This window comes from Ambystoma mexicanum, chromosome 2q, assembly GCF_040938575.1.
Source record: "Ambystoma mexicanum isolate Mex_15411 chromosome 2q, UKY_AmexF1_1, whole genome shotgun sequence".
Lineage (NCBI taxonomy): Eukaryota > Metazoa > Chordata > Amphibia > Caudata > Ambystomatidae > Ambystoma > Ambystoma mexicanum.
Genome location: NC_090924.1, coordinates 423,841,696 through 423,855,164, shown reverse-complemented (window position 1 = coordinate 423,855,164; position 13,469 = coordinate 423,841,696). Strand labels below are relative to the sequence as shown.

At 47.5% G+C, this 13,469-nt stretch overlaps 1 protein-coding gene across 1 annotated transcript in view; it reads left to right on the top strand.

Moving 5' to 3' along the window:
* The window catches only part of LOC138568750 (uncharacterized), an 810,508-nt gene that overhangs the window by 486,560 nt on the left and 310,479 nt on the right, over nucleotides 1-13,469 (top strand). Inside the window, exon 7 of the mRNA XM_069646535.1 lies at nucleotides 5,420-5,524. Coding sequence (XP_069502636.1) covers nucleotides 5,420-5,524 — 105 coding nt within the window. The remainder of the gene's footprint in view (nucleotides 1-5,419; nucleotides 5,525-13,469) is intronic.

The following is a 13,469-nucleotide window of genomic DNA, read 5'->3' as shown; positions in this document are numbered from 1 at the left end:
TGTACGTATCTAACAACGTGGCTTCAAAATGGATGGGGGAAATGGAAGCTAGAAATCTAGCGATGCTCAACGGAAATTCGGTTGGCGACATACCAGCTAAACCTACGTGGCGACGAGCAGATCAGAATTCCATCTTGGACTACTTCTTCGCCTCAGAAAAGATACAACAATCCATCAAGTCGCTTGAGGTAATACCGATGACTCAAAGCGATCACGACATGGTAATTCTCACCTTGTCAGCCGTAAATCAACCGTCCCAAGAACGATGGGAACATCGGATACTGGCTGAGCCAAACAGAGTGAGGCTAACACTGCTCTCTGCTGAAGTCTCCACAATTTCTGAAACTTTCATCAAACAGGATTGTGGAGTCGAATACGCACATCTATTACATCTGTTTGTGGAAAAAAAACAGGGATTGAGAAACCATGGCTTTGCTAACAAACACAAATTCGATGTTGAGATTATGAGAAGAAAGAGAGAATTACGTGCCTCTATCAGACTCCTGAGATTCAGAGACTCTATAGACTCAGCACGAGAAAAACGCGTCGCAAAACAGAAATACAAAAATTGGATAAGATCCCATAAAGCCCTTATGTTCCAAAACGATGCAGAATTAATGATGCAAAAAATGAATAACAAAAATTTGGCAGAATTCTGGAGACTTCTAAACAACGAAGGGGCTCCTCAATCCGCATTGATGTCAAATATGGTACCAGCTGCAAGGTGGTCATCACATTTCAAAAACTTGTACAGCAAAAAAGGTACCTGGCAGGCCCCTGTAACACCAACTTTAATCAAATGGGACCTGACCTTCTCTAAAGCTGACATATTACAGATAATTAAGAACGCCAGTGCCTCAAGGGCTCCTGGCCCTGATGGTCTGACTAACTTTACCCTAAAACAAAACCCAGAGCTATGGGCGGACTTTTGTGTAGAACTCTTCACTCGAATCTGTAGAAGACGCGAATCTCCAAAGTCTTGGAAGAAAGCAATAATTGTGCCCATCTTTAAGAAAGGAAATCGGCTTGAGCCAAAAAACTATCGACCAATAGCTCTCTTGGATGTATTGGGCAAAGTGTATGCAACCATGTTGCAACGAAAACTCTCACAATGGATTGTTGACAGTGGTCACCTTGATGAAAGACAAACAGGCTTTGTAAAGGGGGTCGGCTGTGGTCTTAACCTTCTGCTGATAAATTTGTTGAAAATGGAAGCCATTAGAGCTGGGAGTAAGGTCTATCTTGCTCTAATCGACTTTTCCCAGGCGTTTGACTCAATCGATCGAGAACTACTTTGGACAAAAATGTCTAACTGGGGGTGTCCTGAGAGTCTGTTAGCTGCCATCAAAGAAATCCACTCTGCCACCACCATCAGAGTGCGCCTTGACCAAGGTGGACTGCTCACAGAAGAAATCAACACTTTTCGTGGTGTCAAGCAGGGTTGCCCTTTGGCGGCGATCATTTTCAATCTTTTTCTCTCGGACATTGGTTTCGCAATTAATGAGCCACAATCCTTCTCCCCCATGCTACACGGCTCTGCATTAGGCTGGATGTTGTATGCCGATGACTTGATCTTGCTGGACTCTACTCCAATCGGCCTCCAGCGCAAAATAAATGCAGTTGAACGTTACGTGGAAAAAAACGGATTGCTCATTAACAATTTAAAAAGCGAAATATTAACACTACAGAATTTTCAAACTGGATGCTGCCGGAAAAATAACAAATTCAGATGGCACCTGGGAAAGGAAACACTTTCTACGGTGGAAAGCACCAGATATCTTGGGATGCAAATTAACACAAACATAAATGACAGCCCCTGGACGGAGATCACGAAGATGAAATGTCGACAATTAGCTTCCCAAGCATCGATCCTAAACAAAAAATATGGAAAGTTTTCACTCAAGCCAGTGATAGCTTTCTATCAACAGAAGGTTGTTCCAGCCTTGATATACGGTGCAGAGAATGCCTTTGGATGCTCGGCTGAATTCTGGTCAACACTAGAACACATTTTTTGGGTAAAAATTTTACACCTTCCGAACAGTACTCCCACATCCTGCATACGCTACGAGTTAGGCATGATCTCGCTTGAAGCTCGGATCACGTGGAACACCTTGGCCTTATTCAGGAAAACTGTGATGCCTGTAATAGCACCTCAATTTAAAATATTAAGCAATCCTGGCAATGCCAAGCCAGACTGTCTCCTAGCGCAGTGGTACAAAAGATGCCAAGAACTGTTAACCACTCATGGAACGAACATCAAAACTCTTCAGAACTGGTGAAGAAAAAGATCTGGGAAGCAGACTGGATTCAAACTAGTGAAGACAGAAGAAGGACAAAAGCAATGAAGGATGCCCCACCTGAGGCACGAGCATTTAACACACTACAAAACTACGTAGTTTTGTTCCCGGACAACGCAAAAAGGGCCACATACATGAGATTTCGCCTAAATCTATTCAGAACTAAAGATCGGACAAAGAACTGGATAGGAAAAGTTACTTCGAACACCGTATGTAGGTATTGTAAAATCTGTGACGAATCACTTAAACACCTTGTCTTATTCTGCCCATTCTTCAAACCACAAAGAACTAAACATATGGGACAAATAGTTTCTGAGCACGCACTAATGAACGCAGAAGAATGGTGGCAGCTGATGTTTTCTGGTTCCAACACAAAACTGACAAGGGTTCTAACTGTGTTTTTGCAGGAAATTGAAGAGTTTCTTGATTCGGCGAATACCGAAGAGGAAGGTTGACGGTACAGGCTCGTACTGCTTGACATCAGATAAAGCTCAACTAGTGTCATATGTCAAGGTCCCTTTGGCCCTGGCTGTGGACTCCTGCTTTCTCATGTCTGTATCTTGAAACGTGATCTCATGTATGTTTCTGAACGTGGAAATGGAGGACTCGTGTTCTTCTTGTTTTTAAAGGTTTTTTATAAACCAAATAAAAATAAAAAAATAAAATAAAAAGAAACTCTGGTTGATCCCAGGTTGATTGTTGTTGAAGGCCGTAGGAGAGCCGCGAAGACAGGTCAAACTGGTCATACAAGAGGTCTAGCAAGATCTGTGTACAATCGAAAGTCTTGGACTGACAAACTGTTAAGAAAGCAAGGGAAGTGAATCCACCATCAAGAAGAGAAAACCTGTGAAAAGTAAAGGGGAGCGAATCCCGCTAAAATGAAATGTGAAGTGGCAACTTTGAACCCGAAGGAAGGATGCCGATAAAGAGGGGCGAAGTCTAAAGTCCCAAGAAACAGTGTGTTGCCAAAGATGAACCCGGCTGAAGAATGTCCACTGGAACTGTTGAAAAGACATGAAGGTTTGTGAAGGAGAGGAAAGCCATAGTGAACCCGGTGAAGGGAGGCTGAGATTCGAGAGGGGTCTGCGCCTAGAGGAGGGGGACCCAAAGGTGAGAAATCAACACCCTTAGTTCCAAAAGTAACCAAAATGCTATTTTGTTATTGCTGAGACATCGGGCCCTCGAAGGCAAGAGACTTTAGAAAGTAAAGAGTCTTGGCCCTTAAAAACCTGATAGCTGAAATGTTGACTCTTGAGGGGAAGGCTCGAGTGTGTGCTGCACTCAGGAGACCAGCCTTATCCTGTACTCAAAACATGGGGCAGGGAGACCCCTGGCAATCACATCCTAACATATTATTTGGGAACACTTCTTTCTTTTGAAAACCCTATCCCACACTCTTTCTATATTTAGTTGTCAGGATTTGGCAATAGGTTTTTAGTATAGGCCATTGACAAGACGCCACAAGGACTGCATTATTTTCATTTGATGGTCAAAGCTTCCTCCCATCTTAGATTTAGGTTTAGATTAGGCGTTTTTCCAACCTGGATACAGGTAAATAAACACCCTTGAACTGTGATCGCTTGTCTTTAATGTTGCCACCATGAGTTCCTGTCAGGGTTGTTCTGCTGGACATCTCCGCAGGAACTGCTGATCCCACAGACCCTCTCCGGACACCTCCAACCCAACCTTTAGTAGACCGGTTGAGTCAGACACCCCTGGAAGGGGAAAGGCGTAGTGGATGAAATTAAAAAAAGACACATGCTTCTCCGCTCAACTGGCTTACTTAGATCACGGTGCTCTGCAGTTGGACAACAAATTACACACAATGAATTGTCTTTTAAAACCCCCAAGTGCTCTACAGTATATTTTATCTCACTTTTCCCACTCTTACCTGTCAAAACCTCTTCTGCTGGCCAGAGGTAAAAGGTTAGTTGTCTTATACTACTTCTCTTTTCACTGAAAATATCTTGCAAGATGAAGCCTGATGAGGTGTGTTTGTAACTAGTTTGATTGCAACCTTAAAACGAATTTACCCTAACTATCTATAATATACTTAAAGTGCTTTCAGTTTTCTGTGTCTGCAGCTCCTTAAACAAGTCTTTCAGTGAATAAGTTCCTTTGTTCTCCTTGAAGTTCTAAAACCCTTTATGAATTTCTTGTTTCATCCTGTTTGGTCTCACCAACTATGCTTTCTGTCCTCTCAACAAGATAATTAACTTTGCTACCAGGACTCTCATTGAGCTCCCTCACTTAACACCTACTTCCTCGTACCCTAACCAGGCCGGATGGCTGACGATGCAAAACAGGGCCATCTATCCATGGTCAGGCACCAATGTATCTAGCCTCCTCTAGCCAACTCTACAAGCATTCTCGTAATCTCCCCTCTGCCTCAACTACTGTTGTGGCTCCTTGCCCACCCTGTGCTTCCTCTTTCTCCCTTCTTGCTCCACCTGAATGGAATTCTCTTCCCCCAGGCATCTGAGAAACAGTCCACCCAGATGTGTTCAAAGCTAAACTAAAAGCCTACCTCCTCGCCTCTGAGTTACCCTCCTAACCACATCTCATCTGCCTGCTAGCTAACATTTGGCCATCGACTTTAACCTACCTCTGTCCCTCACTTCCTCCGCCTCCACTCTAGCACTTCACCCATCATGGTAACAACCTGAGCACAGCTGGCCATAGCGCCTACCTGCACTTAAAAATGTCCAATGTTGGTTTCATTAATCTATGTATGTCCACTTATGTTTTGCCCCCTGTTACTGTTCCATTTACTACCCTCCACAACCTGGTCAGAATGTCCCTTAAACTCACCCCATTGTAAGAAGCTTACTGCTTCTTGTCAAATCTGATTTCTTATCTAGTGGACATTTGTTTGTGATAAAAAGAGCATTGTTTCTCCTGTATATAAATTCATTAAAAAAATAGTTCTGTACAAGCCTGTTGCTATTCTTTGAGGTACAAGTACTGATTATTTCAATGTTTTTCTTAAAGAAATATCAATTTAAGTGCTCCTTTAAGGATGTAGCAGGTACTTCATTGTGTAGGATCAATACACTTTCAGGGAGTTTTTCTCTCCCCTTTGACATTTGTAGTAATATCAGTCCATCTATTCTCTCTTTTAGGAAAGGTACCTGCAGGTTGGGGATCAGTGGATCACGTTTCCGGATTTATCCATCAAACTGTGGAAACTGGAGGAGAACATTAAATACCGGGCTTTAATCAAAGAGGTGATTAACACCACTACTAGAAAATAACCCCTAACATATGCATGTTTATAAAAATTAATTGTTTCTTTTTATTAGCAACAAGTATCTTTTAAAGAATAGAAGCCTCTGTAGAGTCTAGTTACTACCTTCATCACTGCAGATTGTGCAATTTCAGAAATGAACAGCTTACTTACCCTTCATAAATACTTAGAATGCCCAGAATGCCCCAACAGACACTAGATCAGTCATCTTAGATTACCACTACATGGACACATGTACATATGACCCGGTGAACACTACAGTAGACGCATAGCACCGGATATTTAAATGCTTGGATATACCCTGCCCATACAGTAGCAAATTTCCTTTATGAAACTGTCCAGGCCTCCCTCCAATATTCGATATAGATGTGTAAGTCTCGTGGGACCCAGGGAAAGTAATGAAGTTGGGGGATTTATACCAAGAGGGCAGATTCGTAGCTGAGGAGGAATACAAGACAAAATTGGGAGGTAATCCAGTCAATATGTTGCAATATTTTAGAATACAGGCAGCAGTGCAGAAGAGGTGGCCATCGTTTCCTCAGGAACTGGAGGCCTCCGATTGCATAGAGGATATAGTGCTGGAAGATGAGTGAAGGGGGCTATTTCAAGGCTACATGGGGTAATACAGGACGCTATGGCACAACGCAACACAGTGAAGGGAGAATGGGAGAGGGACATTGTAATGAGCATAGGCGAGACTAAGTGGCGGAGATTCTACTGCCTAACAAAGGACGTCTCACTCAATGCCCGCCTACGGCTTATACAAGTATTAAATAGACTGCATTATACCCCAGCAAAGGTGACATGATTTTTCCGGGACGTATCAGACAAAAATATAAAATGCGGGGCCGAGGGAGCAGACACAATTCAAATGTTTTGGATTTGCCCCAAAGTGATACTATTCTGGGCGGAAGTCGCAGAGGCACTTCATATAAGGACAGATATGCCCCCACCCTTCTTCCCCTTAAATACCTGTTTGGAGATATCGGAAAGGTCAATGTCAAAACTTGTAGACTGTTCAAGATGGATGTGTTAAAGCAAAGAAGTGTATATTATTGCAGTGGGAATCCAAATCAGCCCCAACAATACGTGAATGGCTCAGAGAATTGTCTTATGTACATGAGAGGGAGGAGGGATATATTGGTGCAATAGTGGCAATGAGTAGACCCAATGATATCTGGGCACCATTCCGGGAATACGTGAGAGAAACAAAGCAGTAGAATGCAATGAATTTAACTGAATAACTGGAATCATAAATGTATTGTACACCTGCAAGAAAGTTAATAATTGTACCAATGAAAAAGACTGAACGTCAATTGCAACCTGTCCGCCTGTTACCTAAATTAAGCATTTAAATAAAAAAAGAAAAGAATGCTCAGAATGTCTCCCATGTCCCACCATATGATTTATACATTGTGCCTTATCACGAGTTGGGCGGTAAACGGGCGCTATTTCCGCCGAGTGGAAAGAGTGTTTCCGGTGGGACCTGTTGTGCAAATAGAGCTGTATGACAAGTGTGCGCGCACTCGACCCCAGCGGTAACGCTAAATGTGTCCGGCAGAAACAGCGCCGGAAGGCGGGCTACCGCCCAAAGATCCAGTTCATTTAGCGCTACTGCCGTTGGCATTGTTAGCGCTGGCGGGAAGCTTGTCACCACCGAAACGGGAAGCACTGCAGCGGCCATTTTGGAAATCCCAATTCATTAAGAATCAGAGTCCCTGCAGCCATCCACACTCCCCAAGCACCATACATGTCCCAGGACAGGGTCAGGGGCAAGGCAGCCCAAGATCTGCTGAGAAAGCTAAAATGTACATAGGGTCATCTGGTTTGCTGGTCGATGAGGTTGTGGCCCACCATTATGGGCTCTTCGGTGCAAGGCAGTGCAAAACCTCCTCCCATCGCTGCCCCCAAATCTGGCAGAGGGTTAGCCAGAAGGTAACAGCAGTCGGGCAGGTCCCCGGGGAGCGGGAAGACTGCAGGAAGAGATGGAATCACCTGCATGCCCAGGTTTGGGGACAGCTGTACCAGCACAAGCAGAACACCATGGCCACAGGGGGAGGCCCACTGCTGCCACTAGCACTCATATCGTGGGAGGAGAAGTGCAGCTTAGTGCTCGATATGGTGGGAATTGAGGGTGTCGAAGGTGCAGAGGCAGGTGCCGACAGCCAGGAGGCAGAAGGTGAGTCAACCCCCCCTCCCAACATGTGCATGCAACAACAACAGCCTAGCACAATATCCCCCAGTCTAACAACCCATGAGCCAGGCATTGTGACTGTGGGCAGTGTGATGCTGGAAATGCATCAGAGGGACAGGGCCTCTGAATCCTTGTCCTTTTCTGCCTTTTATCGTGTGTTCTGTTATGTTTTCTGCCCAGGAGTCCATTTGGGACTCCTGGCAGTGCAGCTCTCTCTTTTGGTTTGGTGAACAGACCCCTGGGATACCCTTATGGCACCCATGGGTAGGGGTACAACCCTGTGCCCCTAGTGTATGTTTTTGGGCACCTGTGGGTGGCCCACAGAGCAGGGTATGGGCTGGTGGCAGCTCCATGCTGAATTAGACAGGTGCTCTGGGCGTCCTCCATTTTGGGATACCCAGGCCCTGCCATTGGGATCAGTTGATTCCTGATAGAAAACAAGATGGCCCCTGTGGCCTCTTGCTTTCTATTGCCTGTTGTCTTGTTTTTCCCAAAGTCCTGGGAAGCCCTGACTCTGTCCCTTCCCCCTGACTGGCTGTTGGGTGGAAGTTCCATATATGGTGTTGTTGTGAAGGCCCAGCTAGACTGACTGGAGCCTTCCCTTTGACTGTATGTTGTGGGTACCTCCTGTGGGTGGGACCTGGGTGAATGGAGTGTGTGACCAATATACACTTCTTGTTGTGGTTGTCTGGTTTCTGGCATGTGAGACAAAGACTGAGACAGCCCTGCCCGAAACTGGCCTGAATGCAGTGTGTAGTGTTGAATGGCTGGGTACTTGTCCCAATCCACATTCCTTGTTGTGAGTGTCTGAAAGGGAGGAGTGTGGCCTGAATGCACTGTGCGCCTGATTGGCTGACTGACTGCATGAATGCCCTTCTGTGTGATTGGCTGCTGTGTGTGTGCCAGCAGTGTGGATGAGAGACAGGATAGTATATCTGGGGACCTCTCACCACTGGAAATTGTTCAGAAGCATTCAGAAGCTGAGTCTCCACTCAAGAGTAACTGGATTTGCTGATCCTCGACGTCCAGCTGGAAGAAGAAGACTTGCTGTGGCATTTGCTTCGACGGAACTGAAGGTTGTCGAAATCGTCGAGGACTGACCCGAGAGAGGACCTGGCTAGGCGCCCTCTTCCCGTGCTCCGAGGGACCATCGAGCACCGCTGAATCTTCGCCGAAGCGCCCTGGAAGTCAGACCCTCGAAAGGCTGCCGACCCGAGACGGGACCGCCGAGGAGATCGAAGTGAAGCACCCGGACATCGACGCTGTCGAAGTCCATTGCCGTCGACCAGGGTTCGCAGGTCTGTGTAACCGCTGGAGGCCCGTCGAAGTTGTGTTGCCCCGCCGTGGGAACCACTGGACGCCGTGCCGCCGACGATCGGAGCCGTCCGCTCCTTGCCTAAGAACATTTGCCTTGAAGGACCCCCTCGTCCGCATCGTCGGCCGCTTTGTCCCGCCGGAGAAAGTCGAGGACGACCAACGCGCCGAGGAGAATCCACCGGTGGGTTTCCCGCCACCTCACGACCCCAAAGACTCGAGCGACTCGACGCCCTTGCTGGGCCACCGTCACCCACAATCTTTGCGGTCCAGAACTAGTGTCGCCGAGGTGCCCCGCACGCCTCTTCCTCGCAGGACGCCGACGTCTCGACGCCGACGAGCACCGCTCGGATCGAAGCCTGCCGCCTCATCGACGCCGTTCTACCTTGTTTGTTGTCGGACGTTCGACGCCCCGTGTCTCCCGCTTGAAAGGGAAGGCATTCAAGAAGGGCCGTCGATTCCCCGACACCGAACACCGAGTTCTTCGACGCTTCTCGACGATCCGTGACTCCTGCTTTAAAGGGGGTCATTCAAGAAGGATCTGTCGACGCCTCTTCGAAGAACTCGACTCCACCAGGTACATTGGGGGGGTAAAAACATTATAGGAGAGAAATAGACTATTGAACAATATATGGACTGGGCTGGTGTTATATCTCTTTATTTTACAGGTTGCCCAGGTGGGGGGATCTCCACACAGAACTGTGTCCAGTGGTAGGGGCCAGTATTCTGCCTATTGTTTCAACCCTCTGTTATCTCTCCTCTCTCTATTGCTGGTTTCCTTCTTATTGATCTGTGTGCCATTTTAACAGTATTGTGAATGCACTTTAATGAGGTCTAATATTAGTGGTACCACTTTAGAATTGTAGATATTTACCATTGCTGATTTTCCTGAGCACAAAGTGCGTTATTGTGATAAGTGTACATAACCCTTGAATATTAATTATATAAAGACTGTGTTTTCAGTAATACAGTGTGTGGACATTCCTTTGTGGGGGCTTGGGGATACACTGTACTTAAGAACCAGCCTGCATCACCTCCTGAGAAGCTAGGCCTTGATTGCTCGTCCATCGTTACCATATTAGAGAATCTTGGCTGGGGTCCTCTGTGCCTCCCCTCTACCATATAGAGAGCGGAAGTACAGACCCCCCTACCAGTCTTTACAGCTGGTGGCAGCGGTGGGATGCTTATGGTTTTAAGACTCAGTGTATAACCGTGCCACTTACAAAATATCCGCACTTTTGTTAGATTAAGGTTCGGGTGTGTTCCAAATAACTGCATTACAAGCAATGGAGTCCATTGCAAATGGTAAATTGACTCGGATGAGCTTAGAGGCTCTCCAGAGTGCTTGTGAAGCCAGGGAGTTAGACTTTGTGGATAAGTCTAGGGCTGAGCTGATAGCTGCCCTGGTGGATTACCAGACTGATGGTGAAACTCTTGAGGAAGGGGGGGATGCAACCAGTGAGGACTCTGCCCCTGGGGTTGTCGCTGAATCTGTTTCTGGGAATGCCACCATTCCTGCTGCCTCTGTTCCAAACCCCAGCAATTCCATGGAACTTGAGTTATTAAGGATGAAGTTAGCCTTTGAATATCGCAAGTTGGAAATAGAAGCTGAGCTTAAGAAAGAGGAGCTGGCACAGCAAGTGGAACTCAAGAATAGGGATCTTGCGCTCAAAGAAAAGGACACTGAATGTCAGAGAATCCAGTTAGAGAAAGCTCGAGTGGAGACTTCAGCTAGACCAATTGAGAGTGGCAGGTCCCCAGCCACCAAGTTTATGAAAGATTTGGTTGGTGTGTTTGTGGAGGGTTCAGATATCCTCCAATGGATTGAAGCGTTTGAAATGGCTTGTGCAATTCATGATGTAGATAAAAGAGATTGGGCTAAGTGTTTGTTAAGCAGAGTGCCTCAAACTGGATATGACTGTATTCTGAAGCTGAGTGTGGAAGAAAGGGGTCAGTATGAGTGTATGAAGTCTGCTTTGATTGCCAAGTTTGGCAAGACACCTGCCCAATACCTTAAAAGGTTCAGGGAATTTAAGAAAAGAGAGAATGTGTCTTGGGTTGACTGGGTGAGTACTGCGCACATGAACATGATGGGGTGGATTGATGGATACAAGGTGAAAACTTTTGTTGAGTTGTCCCACCTCTTGTTTTTTGAGCATTTTTCTGAAGCCTGTTCACCAGAGCTGCGTCAGTATGTGGCTGACCAGAACATTTTGGACCCCTTTAAGCTGGCTAGGTTGGCTGACAAGTGGGTCTCCCATCGGGTGTCCCCTAAGGACCCCAGTGGGAAGGACAAGGACAAAGAAAAGGGGGCCTCTCAGAAAGCTGAGGAGTCCCAAAAGCAGTCACAGTCAGGTAAACCAAAACCTTCCTCTCCTAAGACCCAAAAATCTAGTGGGGATAAGTCCTCTGTGGGTGGGAATAAGAGTAGTGGTCCACCTGCTGCAAAGCAGGTTCCCAGTGGTTCCAGTACCGTACCCCGCACTCCTGGCACTTGTTGGGATTGTGGGGCTCTGGATCACAAAAGGGGTGACCCCAAGTGTAAAGGTAAGGCACTTGGAGTACAGGCTGTCAGCCTGACCTACCCTTACCCCGTGTCTGAGGTGGAGGCCACTGTCCTCCCCTCCTCTACCGGAATCACCTTTGGTGCTCCGGTAGAGATTTCCTTAGTGTCCCTTGGGGCCTGGGACCAGTACGCAGAAGTACTGGCGACTATCCCACAGAACACCCGTAGGTTTTTGAGAAGTGTCCTCTTGAATGGCCAGCCTTCTACTGGTTTGAGAGACACTGGGGCAAGCATGACAGTGGTGGACAGGACCCTGCTCAAGCCAGAGGACTATGAAGGTGCTCCTCTGCAAACCACCAGATTAGCTGGTGGGCCTCCCAAATTATCACCTGTAGCCTTAGTCACACTCATGATTGGAGACAAGACAGCAAAGCTTCCTGTCCTGGTTCAGGACAATGTCCCTGCTAACATTCTGTTAGGTAATGATCTAGTGGAGTTGGGGTTGATCTCGGATGGTCTTCCCCTGACTGCTGCTACGGTCACTAGGTCACAGGTGACACCGGGTCTGGCTGTGAGTCAGGTACCCGAGCCAAAGGCGAGGCCTAAGGCAAGAAGAAGGAAGACCAAGAAGGCCACCTCTGTGGAGGGAACACCTTCTCTTCCTGCTGTTCCGACAGCACCCATTGGGATCCATACTCCGGACGGGCTGGGTCCAGTGGAAAACCCAAACTCAACTCCTGTGGGAGAAGAGACAGAAGACTCTCCTGTGGGAGAGGTTCTCAACCCAGAGGAGCACCCCGACCTTCAATGCTTGTTAGCTGAAGGGGGACCCTCCCGGGCAGACTTCTGTAAAGGACAGAGAGAGTGCCACTCTCTCGAGGGTCTGAGGAAACAGGCCCTGTCCCAGGCACAAGGTGAAGTGCCTAGGACATTCAAGGTTTATTGGGAGGGTGAGTTCCTTGTTAGTGAGCCCACTAAGCCTGAACCTGGTGCCCGCAAGAGGTTGGTGGTACCCCAGGTTTACAGGCCCTTCCTACTGCAGTTGGCGCATGAGGTGCCCTTGGCTGGTCATCTTGGGACTAAGAAGACTAAGCAGAGGCTCTCTGCCCATTTCTACTGGCCAAGGATGGGGGTAGAAGTGGAGTCCCACTGCAGGACCTGCCCCACTTGTCAGTTGTCTGGCAAGACTGGAGGCAGGATCATTGCCCCACTGCAGCCATTACCAGTGGTTGGCACACCATTTGAGAGGGTGGGCATCGACATCGTCGGTCCCCTTGACCCTCCCACTTCAGGTGGACATCGGTTCATCCTGGTCTTGGTAGATCATGCCACCAGGTACCCTGAGGCAATACCCCTTCGGACTGTTACTGCCAAGGTGGTTGCCAGGGCTCTCCTGGGCATTTTCACCCGTGTTGGATTCCCCAAGGAGGTTGTCTCTGACAGAGGATCCAACTTCATGTCTAGTTACATGAAAACCATGTGGAAAGAGTGCGGGGTAACTTACAAGTTCTCCACCTCTTACCACCCCCAGACCAATGGTCTGGTTGAGAGATTTAACAAAACTCTCAAGGGCATGCTAGGTGCTTTGGAAGAGCCCCTAAGGAGGAAATGGGATCTCCTCCTGCCATGCCTGCTGTTTGCTTACAGGGAGGTACCTCAAGAGGGTGTTGGTTTCAGCCCCTTTGAGTTACTCTTTGGACACCCCGTGAGGGGGCCCCTCGCCTTGATCCGAGAAGGCTTGGAAGCCACCCCTCCAGGTCCCGCCAAGCAAGTGGGGGACTATGTGTTAGGCCTCAGGCGGAGGATGACACAAATGATGGGTCAGGCAACAGCAAATCTCAAGGCCAGCCAGGAATTGAACAAGTACTGGCATGACCTTAAAGCTTCGCAAGTGGATTGGACTCCGGGACA